This window comes from Mobula hypostoma, chromosome 4 (assembly GCF_963921235.1).
Source record: "Mobula hypostoma chromosome 4, sMobHyp1.1, whole genome shotgun sequence".
NCBI lineage: Eukaryota > Metazoa > Chordata > Chondrichthyes > Myliobatiformes > Myliobatidae > Mobula > Mobula hypostoma.
Window position 1 is genome coordinate 41074516 of NC_086100.1, and position 15846 is coordinate 41090361.

The 15846-nt window shown below is 41.0% G+C and overlaps 1 protein-coding gene across 2 annotated transcripts in view; it reads right to left on the minus strand.

Moving 5' to 3' along the window:
* The window catches only part of LOC134345279 (chloride channel protein 2-like), a 556059-nt gene that overhangs the window by 241276 nt on the left and 298937 nt on the right, over positions 1-15846 (minus strand). For both annotated transcript variants that reach the window (XM_063045696.1, XM_063045695.1), the window contains exons 6-7: positions 14327-14404; positions 2397-2475 (exon numbers count right to left, since the gene is read on the minus strand). In XM_063045696.1, the coding sequence (XP_062901766.1) occupies positions 2397-2475; positions 14327-14404 (157 nt within the window). The remainder of the gene's footprint in view (positions 1-2396; positions 2476-14326; positions 14405-15846) is intronic.

A 15846-nucleotide genomic window follows, 5' to 3' on the forward strand; every position in this document is an offset into this window, starting at 1 on the left:
ATCAGCCCATTTCACAACTAGTTGGCAGGACCTCCAGAAGGGGATTCCAACAGGGTGCACCATCTTCCCCATCCTATTTATTATGGGAACGAACCTCCTATTATCAGCAGCAGAAGATGTAACCCACGGCCCAATGCTGGAGTCAGGCATTGTTCAGCCGGCTCTACGAGGGTTCGTGGACGACATCACTATAACAACTGTGTCACATGTCCAAGCAAGATGGGTATTGGAAACCCTGGGTGATGTAGCCACTTGGGAGAGGATGTCCTTCAAGGCCAAGAAGTCCAGGTGCATGGTGATCAGAAAGGGCAAAGTTACTAGCGAGTTTAGCCTCCAAGTTCAGGGTGAGGTCATCCCTTCCATGGAAGATAACCCAATGCTTGGGGAAGTGGTTTAATATGTCACTGACAGATGGGGCCAATGTCACCAATGCTGTGAAACAGACAGATGAATGGCTGAATAAGATCGATAAATCTGGACTTCCGGGTAAATTCAAGACCTGGCTGTACCAATACGGCATTCTGCCCAGGCTTTTCTGGCTCTTCACACTTTATGAGTTCCCCATGACTGTTGTAGAGGGCATCGAGAGGAAAACCAACAAGCACCTGCGGAGATGGTTGGGAGTTCCCCCAAGCTTCTCTTCAGTGGGCCTCTATATTTGACCTGGGCAACTGCAGCTTCCCCTGTCATCTGTTGTGGAGGAAGTCAAGGTGGCAAAATGCAGAGCCTTATTAAGCTTGAGAGATTCCAATGACGTCTTGGTAAAGCAAGCAGTCGTTACACAACGCAGCTGTGGAGCCGGCAGTGTGTTCTCTGAAGCTGCCAGATATCATCAGCAACCCCTGTGTCGGGCAGCAAGGCCTCGGCTCAGTTCACTTCCAGCAGTGAGGAAACACAAGCATAAGGAACAGGCGAGACATGATACAGGCAGAAGCACGGATCCCTGAGGAAGAGAAGCGGATGTCAAAGGCAGTGGAACAAGGGTCCCAGGGTGCCTGGACAAAATGGGATCTGCCTAAGCAAGATCTCATGGGCAGAGTTATGGAGACTGGAGTCCTTCTGTATTTCCTTCCTCTTGCGATCCGTGTATGACACCCTTCCTTCACGATTACATCTGCACACATACGGGATGAGATCGGACCCGAACTGCAAGCTCTGTGGTCAAAAGGGGACACTGGCTCATATACTGTCCGGGTGTAAAACAGCTCTAACTCTAGGACGGTATAGGTGGTACCATGATAAGGTGCTTCTGGCTCTTGCTGACACACTAGAGCAAGAGAGATGCAAGAAGAGGACGGCTGGTACAGATTTGAGGAAGGCCATCACCTTCATCAAAGAGGGAGCCAGGCCTTTCGTAACCAAACAACCAAAGCCCCATCTGCTGCTAACGGCCTGGTCCTGGGAGATGAGGGTTGATGTGGGAAGGAGGTTGCAGTTCTCGGATGTGGTGCACACAACCCTATGCCCGGACATTGTACTGTGGTCAACCGAAGACAAGAAAATAATTCTGGTTAAGCTGACTGTGCCGTGGGAGGAGGGATGGGAAGAGACCTACGAGAGAAAGGCCTTGAAGTATCAGCCCTTAGTGCAGGGGTGTAAAGACAAGGGATGGCAGGCATGGTTGTTCCCTGTGGAGATCGGCTACAGAGGTTTCCCAGCCAAATCAGCATAGCAGTTGTTGTCAGCTCTGGGCCTGGACGAAAGGAGCAATAAACAAGCAGTTCATAGGATGGGGGAAGAGGCAGAACAAGCCTTTTGTTGGATTTGGAGTAGGTGAGAGGAGGGGAGCTGGAAACCAGGAGCAGATGGGCAGTGATTTGGCCACCACTGCTGGCCCACCAACTGGAGAGTGTCGTGGTTAAGGGTCAAAACACTCTGTGAAGGTTGGGAACCGCATGATGACATCTGCTCCTGGCTGAAGGCTATGGTTACCTTATAAGGTAACTGGAGAATGCACCCTAACAGGTGTATGTAACAAGTCATTGATTAAATCAGTAAGTTTTTCAATTCCATAATCTTCAAGGGCGATAATTTGTTCTATTACTAATTCATCAGGACCTGCTGCCTTTCCTACATTTTGGATACCATATTCAATTAATAACTCCTCCATATGTCAATTGGTGCTTGAGTTAGAAACTGTATTAAATGGTAAGTAGATCTTTCAAATTAAAAAATGGCTTTTTGAAGAAGGGACCTGATCCTCCTGAACTTTAAGGTGTCTATCTTAGTAGGAAGATCTCATTAGACAGCCATCTAGTACAATTTTCCATGGCTGCAGACTTAAGTCAATTTCACTTGAATGAAATGATTATTGTTAAATCCGTGGAGCTAGAATACAACGGAGACCATGCATTGGGTATACTTTTCCATCCAACAAAGAAGCAAAGTGTTCTTACCTCCTATTGGGGCAGCAAAGCAACAGCCAACTCCAACAGCACAGGCAGCTGCCAGCATCTCAATGTTGCGGGATTCATTCTAAAAAAAATAAATAAAAAATAAATAAATTGGCAGTTAAAACAGACAGCATCTACCTGCCAACGAAAAGCATTGCTTGAAAGTATCAAACAACACTTAAACACAAGAATGCAGTTGAAAAGATAATTATTTTAGTAAAAAGTGTAAGAAATAAAACATCAACAAAAAAAAATACTGTAGTTGTGCTAATAGAGGCTTTCAGACAGAAGATGAGAATATTTAACGCAGAACAATTTGGGGTTAACCCAATGACACCACCCACTACAATTCCAACTTTTGGTAACATTTTAAGCTCTTTCAATGTATTGACAAATCAACAGAGATTGCTTGCATTGTCTCAATTGGGTTGTCATACCAATGTTGCCAACTTCATCTACGGCACTCCATCACCTAAATTAATTGGTATCTCAAAGACCCATTAGTCAGACATGGCATGGTAAGCCAACAAACTCATTTTGTGTTGACAGGAGCCAGGAAGCTTCAGTACTGCATAATTTCCCCATGGGCTTCTGAATTAGTCTTATAGGAGAAAAAGCTATCCATCACCCATATCAATCACATATCTCAAAAGTAGTATCCAGACATAAATTGCACATCATTAAATATTATTGTTCACATCACAGAAACCAGCCTCACCTCTATGGACTCTGTCTATACTTTTCGGTGCCTCAGTAAAACAGACACTCTCTTTTCTGCCCTCTCCCATTGTGCAGAAGATACAAAAGCACAAAAGCAAGTACCGCCATGACCTATACCACTGTTATCAGACTCTTGAATGCACAGGACCTCTTGTACGATAAAATGGGCTTGATTTCATAACCTATGTTGTTAGAATCTTGCACTTCGTTTATCTGCAATGCAATTGTTCTGCAACTTTTACACTTTACTTGCATTGGTAAGTTCTTCACTTTGTTCCACCGCAATGCACTGTGTAATGATTTGAGCTGCACGAACAGTATGCAAGACACTGTGTCATGATACCAATACTAACACCAAAATCAATTGTGAATTGTCTAGACAAAGCAGATATTGTAAATTTATTGCAAGAGAGAAGTATATTTCTATTCACTGAAGTAAATCAGACCTGGTCTAAGCAACAGAGGACAAAATAAGAGATACCTAAAAGTTCCTGTGAGGAAGGAGGCATTTGGAAATAGTTGGCCTGATTCTACTGCCATTACCATGATAAACAAGACCTTAACTTTGAACAAAGGAATATGGGTCACCAGATCAAACACCAACCAGCATAAGATGCAGCAGTGGTAGTTTCAGAAAAGCCTGGTCACATGCCGTTTGTCTTGGATTAGTGAAGAAGTGACAGCTGATAGTATATGTATTGGAAGTACTTCTAGTCTCATCTCTGAATGTGTATCGAAATAACATTGGTGAGATTGTGTGTGGACTACACTGGTAAGATGAAGGAGCATTTCTCTTCCTTTTTGTAGTAAAATAAAACTCACTGAATAAATACAATTCTTGTATGAACTGTGAACGGACTTTGTAAACAATTCCTTTGTTTCAATTGGGTAGCTTTCTGTATGCCAGTGTAACAAATACATGGAGGGCCCAGAAGAAAATTCAGTGACCTCAAAGTCAGGATGGTAAGATCCCAATTTTCAAAGACATTCTACTTTTCATGTTTAATGATATAGAGCAGAAGAATCAGCCGTTACAAGGTCCATTCTCTACATGTTACACGTAACTTGAAGAACCCAATGATTTGCAGAAGGATTAATTAAATCATCAATAGCTTTCCAATTAATTATCTGATATTAGCTCTGTTATTCTTCCTTCCTCTGGGAGTGGAGGACATGTTTGGGCTGATCTGCTTGACATATCTTCTTGCTCTGCATTTTGTAACTCCTACATTCTTTTGTTCATGATCTCACCCTCCAGCTGCTCCCATTTACTGGTACTTATCAACAAGACAACCTTACTCACTGTTTATCCTTCTGGTCACTCTGTTTTGCCCGATCAGAGACATACCCCTCCCCCAACCGCCCTGTAGCTTAATAAGCATCTTTCATATCATTCCCAATTCTGATGAAGGATCTCTGAACTGAAACATTAACATAGAACATAGAATAGTACAGCACAGTACAGGCCCTTCGGCCCACAATGTTGTGCCGACTCTCAAACCCTGCCTCCCACATGAGCCCCCACCTTAAATTCCTCCATATACCTCTATACCTGTCTAGTAGTCTCTCAAACTTCACTAGTGTATCTGTCTCCATCACTGACTCAGGCAGTGCATTCCACGCACCAACCACTCTCTGAGTAAAAAACCTTCCTCTAATATCCCCCTTGAACTTCCCACCCCTTACCTTAAAGCCATGTCCTCTCGTATTGAGCAGTGGTGCCCTGGGGAAGAGGTGCTGGCTATCCACTCTATCTATTCCTCTTATTATCTTGTACACCTCTATCATGTCTCCTCTCATCCTCCTTCTCTCCAAAGAGTAAAGCCCTAGCTCCCTTAATCTCTGATCATAATGCATACTTTCTAAACCAGGCAGCATCCTGGTAAATCTCCTCTATACCCTTTCCAATGCTTCCACATCCTTCCTATAGTGAGGTGACCAGAACTGGACACAGTACTCCAAGTGTGGCCTAACCAGAGTCTTATAGAGCTGCATCATTACATCACGACTCTTAAACTCTATCCCTCGACTTATGAAAGCTGACACCCCATAAGCTTTCTTAACTACCCTATCCACCTGTGAGGCAACTTTCAGGGATCTGTGGACATGTACCCCGAGATTCCTCTGCTCCTCCACACTACCAAGTATCCTGCCATTTACTTTTTACTCTGCCTTGGAGTTTGTCCTTCCAAAGTGTACCACCTCACACTTCTCCGGGTTGAACTCCATCTGCCACTTCTCAGCCCACTCCTGCATCCTATCAATGTCTCTCTGCAATCTTTGACAATCCTCTACACTATCTACAACACCACCAACCTTTGTGTCATCTGCAAACTTGCCAACCCACCCTTCTACCCCCACATCCAGGTCGTTAATAAATATCACGAAAAGTAGAGGTCCCAGAACAGATCCTTGTGGGACACCACTAGTCACAATCCTCCAATCTGAATGTACTCCCTCCACCACCACCTTCTGCCTTCTGCAGGAAAGCCAATTCTGAATCCACCTAGCCAAACTTCCCTGGATCCCATGCTTTCTAACTTTCTGAATAAGCCTACCATGTGGAACCTTGTCAACTGCCTTACTAAAATCCATATAGGTCACATCCACTGCACTACCCTCATCTATATGCCCGGTCACCTCTTCAAAGAACTCTATCAGGCTTGTTAGACATGATCTGCCCTTCACAAAGCCATGCTGACTGTCCCTGATCAGAGCATGATTCTCTAAATGCCCATAGATCCTATCGCTAAGAATCTTTTCCAACAGCTTTCCCACCACAGACGTAAGGCTCACTGGTCTATAATTACCCGGACTATCCCTACTACCTTTTTTGAACAAGGGAACAACATTCGCCTCCCTCCGATCCTCCGATTCCATTCCCGTGGACAACGAGGACATAAAGGTCCTAGCCAGACGCTCAGCAATCTCTTCTCTCGCCTCATGGAGCAGCCTGGGGAATATTCCGTCAGGCCCCGGGGACTTATCTGTCCTAATGTATTTTAACAACTCCAACACCTCCTCTCCCTTAATATCAACATGCTCCAGAACATCAACCTCACTCATATTGTCCTCACCATCATCAAGTTCATTGAGAAGTATTCATTGAGGACCTCGCTCACTTCCACAGCCTCCAGGCACATCTTCCCACCTTTATCTCTAATCGGTCCTACCTTCACTCCGGTCATCCTTTTTTCCTTCACATAATTGAAGAATGCCTTGGGGTTTTCCTTTACCCTACTCGCCAAGGCCTTCTCATGCCCCCTTCTTCCTCTTCTCAGCCCCTCTTTCTTTTCCCACAGACAAGATCTGACCTGCGAAGTATCTGGAGCATGTTCTGAAATTATTTTAGGTTCCTAGCCTGGGCAGTTTTGTGTTTTTTTTCAATTGCTAATGTATTTACATAGAATATTGTTTGGAGTAATTTCAGTTTATGGAGTCTGCAGTGAATGGTATTGCTGAGGAAGTACTAGGTTTCTTGGCTACAGGCCTACATGTGCTGTGGTAACACTTGTGTGTAACCTCGGAATACAGCATAAGAACAATAAGGAGAGGGCCTGTCGACAAGAGCAACCAACTCAGAGTTAAGGAGAAAAAGGAAACATTCCCTTGGCAGGAAGTCTGATCCACTGAAGGTGTTAAGGGAGCGATTCTGCTAAGAGTACTTTAGCAAGTACTCTTTAGCAAGTGTGATGTGATTCTGCTAACACAAGCATACCACTCCTTCCTTGCTGTCAGCATTTTTTCAGGACCATCCATACTGACTCAGAGTCACAGGCATGGCAACAGGCCCGTTGCTCCAATTCATTCATGCGAAAAAGGTGAAAAGGTGCCTGCATTGAGCCCACATCCCCCTGAAGCTTTAAATCCAGGTACCTGCCGAAATGCCTTTTCAGCTTTGTAACTGCATCGCCTAGCCAACACTCTATGGCAGCTTACTCCATTTACCCACCAAAGAGAAAATAAAAGTTCCTCAGGTCTCATTTAAATCCTTCCCCACTTGTATTCAACCTATGAGCTTTACTTTTGGACTCCCCTAACCAAGGAGAAAGACAGTGACCTTTCACGTTACCTGTGCTCCTTTTTGTCTTTAGTATTTCAAAGGCTACAAAAATGCTAACTTTAAGTATAAAGTGAGCAGAAATTACACTGTAATTTATCACTGCCCTGGGTAGAATAAACTGGTGAAGAGATAATGGTGCATCTTAGATCACTGGGCTTGGTGCAGAAGCAATTTTGTTTTTTTTTTAGAAAATCTGTGCTACATAAGCTGTGGCAATCTACTTTCTTAGAGTCTCACTCAGTGAGCACGGATGAAAATTTCATCTGGTATCTCTTTAAAATTGATCAAATATTGTTAGAATCCCATTGCATCTTATCAATCACATTTCAAATATGGATCAAGTCTGTTCAGTGCAGGATGATGTCCAGCACTACCTTAATAATTTTATTAACTCAGACATGTTTAAACTCATTACAAGTAATCAGTTCACATAACTCACACTGATGCACACGACTGAAGCTATTACCAAAATTATGTTGTAATTCGGATCAGACTGAAGCATCTATAAAAGTGATAAGTACCTGATAATATTGTAATTTTTTTTTACAGATTTTGAATGGGGGAAAAATCTGTCTGTGTGCTTGAAACTATGAGTGCTACTTTGAAGGGTAGGATCATGGACCTTTGCATCAGAAATTAAATTCATAATAAGAAAATTGAACATTTGTGGTTATTGTGCATCATTAATTCCAAGGGAAAGATGATTACAGTCTGTTGATTTCAAAAACCTATGCCAGAGTTCAGTGTTTGCTGAGGTAGTGTTACACAGTGACAGAATTCCTGTTGGGCCATTCTTGAATTCCCACTATGACTGCAGTAGAGGCCTCTGAAAATCAGCAATAGTGGCCCAGTGCCACCTAATCAAACGTTCCTGCTGACTTCCTGCCAAAGTGATGGCTGGAGAATAAGAGATCTATTGTCAAAATCCCAGGGCTACCAACACCAGGCACTGGAAAAAGAGTGCCTTGCTCACGATAAAGGAAAGAATTATTTACTCAAATAGAAAATTTCACTGTGTGTGTAGAGCAGTGTTTTGCATGAGAGGTCACCACAACCAAACCAAACTATTCAGTCGTGATCTTGCAATCTGTCAGCAAGACAGACTGACTACGCTTACATAATGCTGAACACGGGTGCTGCTTCTTTAGGTTTCACATATTTTAATAGTCTCTGTATTCCTTTCCACTCCTATTCTTATCTCCCACAACACTAAAAGGAAACAAACATTGCCCTATTTGCCTTTAAAATGAATGTCCTTCCTTATCAATTTCTCATTAAGCTCTGCCTTTACCAACCAGAAAATTCATTTTAATCCCTAGCAGTGTTCACATTAAAACCCCCATGGCCATTCATCTGCTTCCATCTCTCAACCCTGTGCAATGAACAGTCGAACATTTCTGAAAATCTGTTGTGTAGTCCCTTACGTAAGAGTTAGTTTAAAATAAATAGGCAATAATAGTATTAAAAGTGTTATCTAAAAGAAAAAAAATGCATCAGAAAGACATCTTAAGTATAGAGAATTATCCTGATCAGTGACATATTTAGTTGTTATTTGTTCCAGATCACATCACTGCTTGCAGACAAGTTACCTACCTATTCCCTCCAGTATATTATTGACCTACTATTTTGCTGAACTAATCAGAAGTTCAAAGTACTTGTATGTAATTATATACAACCCTAAGCTTTTGTTCTCTGGTGCATATTCACAGTAAATACAAAGAAACACAGTCGAATCAATGAAAGACAGCGCACAAGATGGACAAACAACCAATGTGCAAAAGACAAGCTGAAGGAAAATATATATAAAATAAATAAATAATCAATAAATATCAAAAACACAAGATGAAGAGTCCTTGAAAATGAGTCTATAGGTTGTGGGAACAGTCCAGTATCGGGGTGAGTGAAGTTATCACCTCTGGTTCAAGAGCCTGATGGTTAAGACATTACATGCAAATTACATTTCAATGCACTCTTGTAATTAACTTACAGTAAATATATGAAGTTTTAAATTGTGCTTAGGAGGAATGATCAGACAGGCCAGTCAATTCAAATTTGAATCTTTCCCAAATTTTCCACTCTGACGTAATAGTCTAGACTTTCCATTTTTCTAAGCCTGAAAAAGCCTTTCATTTAATCCTTTCTTAAAAGGACATAAGTTGCACACAAGTATAGTTGCTAAAAAAAAAATTGAAATAGTTAGTGCTATTATCTACAAGATGCTGGAGGACATAATAGAGTTCAGTATTATCATAATTATTCATAATATGGCTTTATTTTGGTATTTTGAAACAACTACTAGGAAAATAAAGAAAAACCTGATCCTAAGCCTTTCTAGTTTCTCATTCGGAATATCCAAATATTCCTCTATGATTCACCCTCCATAAACACTTCTAGCATTGGTAAAGATTATGCAAAACTCGGTTTTATATATTCCACTTCCCTGGTCCCTGTGACATCCTGTCACTCCATTTATCTAGAATAAAACACAGAAGACCATAAAAGAATTTTAATGTAGGGTCGATCCCAGTGAGGCAGTGAAATCAATCCTTCAGAACTGCAGCCTTGGAATTTGAACTGCAAAATACACGAAACAGAACTAGAACCTGAAGCAATGGTCAGTAGCATGAGGTGAAAGTGACCAATGATATTTGCTAAATTAAAGTACTTTGATCTAACATGGATATTTCACAGTCACCTTGCGAAATCTGTTCTTAAAAAGCCATACTAGCTGGTATTGCAGCAGTAAACAAGCAACAGTGTTCTAGTACTGTACTAGACATGAAGCATCAGGACTTTTACAAACTTGTATGCATGCTACTTAAGATCAGAAGCATTCTAGAAAGATTAAATCTCTTGATATGGGTTCTTCAAAGTTACAGCCATTCAGATGTCAAAAAGAAGGTAATCCATCACTTTCTCCAGAAGGACTTATATGCAGTTAGCCACAGCATTCTTTCAGTTTTAATTGTTTGACATGTGTTAGCTTCTTATTCTTAAACAGTAAAAATGAACTTTGCTGCAGGCTTCCCAAATTGAATACACTAAATCCATGGTACATGTAGGAATTATAGTGTTTAGTGGTCTGCCCTGAACAGATTTTCCTCAGGGAACGTTCCTGTGAACACTCACATCTACAGGCTGTTGGGTATTTGTAACTTGGAAAATGCCTGCAAGGTTATAGTGAAAGCTACAAATTTCCCTTCCTAATCATAGCTGCTGTATATTTAATTTGTCTAAAAAGCAAAAAAAAACTGCAGATGATGAAAATCTGAAAGTAAATCGTTGCCTTTTCAGGTGTATGGGTTTTAATAATAGTTGTTCTCTGCAAGGCTTCTTGATGAGTCCACTGGATTGTAATAATTTATAAGCATGTTGAGAAATCGTCCTGCCATTGTTGCCAATCATATCTATACTGACAGCAACTTGCTTCCCTCATTATTTAGGTTATGTATTTTATTTGCATTGGTATTTGAACAATACGCCAGCAATCGTCAACACAAAAAAAACCACATAAACATTGTGGTTAGCAGAACAGGACGGAGACCAGGTATTCTGTGACAACTAATTTAACATGTAGTCTTCTCACCAAAGCACAACACAGGAGCACAAAGGCATATTTTCCACTTGTCTTGAAACTAGGCTGTGTGACACTGTGAATTGCAGGTACTGTACGCAGAGAGTCTTCAGGGGGCTATAGAGTTCAAATGAATGAGTGAGGGCATGGTAGATAGAACATAACTCATCCACAAAGGTAAGGGAAACAGGAACCCAGGGTATTTTTTTAAATGATGCAAGATTGAAAGTGTTGGTCTTCAGAGGGATCTGGATGCCCTTGTACATAAATCACCAAAAGCTAACTTGCAGAAGCAGCAGACGGCCAGGAAAACAAATAGTATGCTGGCTTGTGTTGAAAGAGTATTTGAGTAGAAGAGTAAAGATACTTTCCTGAAAATAAATAGAGCATTCATGAGACCATACGTAAAATATTGAGGGAATGAATGTGGGCTCCTACTGGAGGAAGGTGGAAAGAGTTGGTGGGATGGGTCATTTTGAGCTGCAGCATAGTCCTTTCAGGAGAGATGAAGCAGACCAGTCCTATTTTCTCTAGAGTTTAGATGAAGAGTGATCTCTATTGAACATAAAAATGCTACAAAGCTTGACAGGGTAGCGGCTGAACGGTTACCAGGGGTATATGGAATCACGCTCACAATCTCAAAATAAGGGATCAGCCATTCAGAAGAGAGATGGGATGAAATTGCCTTATCCAGAGGACAGTAAATATTTGGAACTCCCTAGGCAAGAGGATTAGTCACTCAGTATATTCAGGTCATTTATTGACAAATTTTAAAAATTAATTTACAGGATCTGGGCAGTAGTAACAAGGCCAACACCTTCTGCCCTAACTCTTACTACCCTTGAAAAGATGGTGTTGAGCCACTTCCTTTAACTACTTCAGTATCTAGTGAAGGTACTTCCACAGTAATGTTCGAGAGGAAATTTCAGGATTTGGACTCAGTGGTGGTACAGGCCCACTAATATATGCAAGCCAGTACAGTGTGCAACTTGAAGAGGAATCTGCTCCTCCAGCCCTTCTTGGTGATGGACGTTGCAGATCTGGTAAGTGCCAATGGAGTCACCCAAGTAGATGATGCATATTGCAGTCACCATGTGCTGGAGATGAAGGGAATGAATACTGGGTGTGGTTGATGCGATGCCAATTGTAGGCAATTTTGTCCCAAGTGCTGTTGAGCTTTGTCGACACTGCCCCCAGCCAAGCAAGTGCAACGTATTTCGCTATCCTTCAGCATTGTGCCGTAGAGATGGAAGAACAGCCTGGGTATGTATGGAGTTGTCAGCAGTTGAATGACTCTCCGCAGCATACCAGGTTTCTGATCTGGTTTTATGTGGCTGGTACAGCGGATCGTCTGATCAGAGGGGTATTCAATGATGGTGATGCCACTGAGTATCAAGGAAAGGTGGTTTGATTCTCTATTGTTGAAGATGATCACTGCCTGGCACTTTCTGTAGGGTAAATGTTTTTTGTCCATATCGGTCTTCAGTATATTCAGGAAAGCAAGGAATATCGGGAGTTCACACAGACAAATGATGCTGAAGTAAAAGATACTGTTGATATTGTTGAATGGAAAAGCAGCTGTGAGGGACCAAATGACCTATTCCTGCTACCATTACTCATGTTATTTCTTAAGAAATGAAATAAATTTAAACTTTAAAAACATTTCCTAGTAAATTCATAGCTATTAGACAGTTGTCAAAACCATCATGCTGAATCACATCCTTTAAGGAAAGTAATCTATCATTTTTTGCCATGTTCAGCTCTGGACCCACCTATGCAGTTAAATAGCAACTCTCTGACACTGGAATAAATAAATATTGGCAATATATGCTGGCACTACCAGTAATGTTCCGTCCTATGAATGAATAAATAAAGAGCATTAACAGTTTCCACAGCAGATCATGGAACTGCCAACTGCATGACTGGCTGTTTAAATTGGTCAGCTCAGAAAATGGAGCACTGAGTAGACTTGGCTCCCGATCAGTGGCTGACAATTTACCTCAAGCAGAAAAATGTGATATTGTTTCACCCAGCTCTAAACGACTTCTGCATGATGGCTGATATTATTCTGGGTTCGCCCCAGGCATCAAACATCTCAGACACGCTAGCAGGAACCACAAAGTGAACTGCTAGATCAAGGTCCGATGATTGTTGTGCATCTGCAGAATTAACTAAACTTCACAATTTACTCTTTAAACACATTTATTTTCAATTGCGTAATGCTTATAAAGACCAATGTATTTAATTCACAGTTATTTGCCTCATTTCTTTCTTTAAGTAAACAATCCAACACTTTGCAATTCAATTACAATGCACAACATTAATCCTGAATTTGAAGAGATTGTGGGCAACATTAGTAATTAGTAGAATGCAGTTAACCAAAATGAATACTAATAGAATATATTGAAAATCTGAGCCTTAGTTTTCTGCCAGGGTTCATTTTATGTCTTCCTTAAGCAGCTTTGGAATCTGTCCCAAGTTGGAATACTGACATCCTTCAAACCCTTTCAATATGGGAGCTGGCATCATTAATAGTGTATGAATATTACATGCATCTTCGTAATAACTGTTGTGAGGACTCCTGCTGTCATTGTTCATCACTAAGTTTCAAGGCCACAGTAGTATCAAAGTTAGCACGAAGCTCAGATTGTCGGGGTTCGGAGTTCAACTCCAGTGTCCGCTGTAAAAGTTTGTATGTTCTTCTTGTTTGCGCGTTGGTTTTCTGTGGGTGCTCCAGTGTCTTCCCGCAGTTCAGAGATATCGGTTAGTAGATTAACTGCTCATTGTAAATTGTCCTGTGATTAGGCCAAGGTTAAACTGGAGGGTTGCTGGACAGCACGGCTTGCTAGGCCGGAAGGGCCTGTTCTGCAGGCACAGCTTGATAGGCCAGAAGGGCCTGTTCTGTATCTCTAAATATAATAGCATTAAAATAAATATATGCTGTATACAGTCTCTCCCATTCATTGTGCCCCAAAGCATGCTCCTTGGCCATCTGACATTCTGATGGAGTGAAGACTTGACCAAAGTCATTCCGAATTACAGATAACAGCTTGTCTCACACTCCTCAGATTCAGGATTGCTTATCGTCAAGCTTCTTGCTTAAGGCATCCTTTTCTCTGTATTCAAACTGCTGGTCACAATTCCAGATTCGCCTGTCTAAGTGTTAACTAGATTCTCCTTTCACTTTCCCTGCACAGGCTTTATTGCCACTCAATAGTTAATCTATTTAACATGAGCATCATTTGGATTTCCCTGCCCAATTTAGCTACATAGAAATAATTTTGCCTTGTAGCTCACCAGGATAGCTCTCAAAGTTAGTGAATTTTCAATATATTTCCAATCTTTTACAGTAATCTAGTTAAAAAGCATCAAGTTTGAAAAGAAAAGTGGAAAGGAGAAATAAACCAGAGAATTCTGGTTAAGTGCCAAGTTGCAAGGCTTAAGTTTTAAATCTTTTGGCTGCAATAGCTTTAGTTAGAAGTGTTGAGATAAAGGGATGAGAGAGAAAGCAAAAGAGAACAGAAACTTCTTGCTTCAATTGGCAATTTTGACGGTGTGAGGAAAAAAAAGTCTTACCTCATAAATCCCACCAAAGAGTGACATGAATTTACTCAGCAATGCAGCACACATGCTTGCAATGTGAACAAATGGTCCCTGTGGATCAGACAAGAAAAAAAACAAAAAGTGAGATATAAATATGACCAACAATATTTCTGGTCTGTAAAGGTCAACCAAGGAGGGAGTTGTTTTTTGTACCCGAAGCAAAACACCGATGTTAATAATACAATTAGTGAGCAGGAAAAAAGATTATACTGCAATCTGAGTATTTTTAAAAACATATTCTTTGGTCTATGCATTTAAAATCAACATTTTATTGGAAATAGTATTAGAGTTCCCGAAAGAATTTTAAATGTATACGAGTTGAATAGAGCCTAGCAACAGCATACCACTGACATTTTAAATCAGGTATATGCATTGAAAACTATTTCACCATATTTTCTTGAATGTAGAGTTTTCAAGTTGTATGTATGCACCTCACTTGAATAATTTACTATTTTATAAACATTTATAAGTGATTTATCACTCCAGACCCTTCTAGTTTAAATGAAAATATAAAAACTCCAAAGATGCTGAAAATCTGAAATTTAAAAAAAACAGAATATGCAATGAACACTCAGTAAATCAGGCAGCAGAATGCTTTTTGTAAGGACAAGAAACAAAAGAAAATAAGTTTGTTTTCAGTTGGAGACAGTGGGTGTTTGGGTTAAGGGGAGCAAGAGAGAGGAACAGTGAAAACAAATACTGGAACTTATCGAAACTGTGAAATGCACATTAGAGCTGTAGGAAAGCCTAATGGACAGAGAACAGTGTGTAGATATTATAGATGGATAACCTGTGGCAGAACCTTTAGTTGCCCATTCTGCAGGTTTAGTGCATAGATTACTACCGCTTCCTTCAGTATCACCTCTCCACACACCAACAAGCCATTTTAGTTTCTTCTACAAGTTCACATCCCAAGGTCTGAACTATTTTTGAAAATTGTGATTAGCACTGTTCCTGGCCGCAATTCTTGTAGAGAACCACGACATAGCTTCTTCATTTTCTTCCACTATGAATAGCTATCCCTTACTCCCACTTTTACTCCTACTTTCCGCTTTAATTCTTAAAGCCACTGTGATAGTAGTACATCCGTCTTCTTTGTCACTGATAGATTATCCCAGCCCCCTCAAGAACCTCTCCACCACTACCTAATCCCTGCAGATCTAGTCCTGCAGGCTATCCAATCACGGGCAGAGAGTCCTCCCTCCTGTGCTGTAAAAACTGCAGCCTCCAAAGGATTCATTATAAGCCCATATCACTCTCTTACGAGTGTACTATGCTTCGTGAAATAGTCCAAGGACAAGAGACTAAATCTTCACTGTGTCAGTTGGGAACTCATTTACATTGAATGTAGAACAGAGTAGGACAATGCAGGAACAGGCATTTTGAGCCACTGTGTCTGTGCTGACCATAATCCCAATCTAACTAATCCCATCTACCCACACACGGTTCCTCCCCTTCTCTTCCCTGCCCAAATTCCTCTTATACATTGTCAT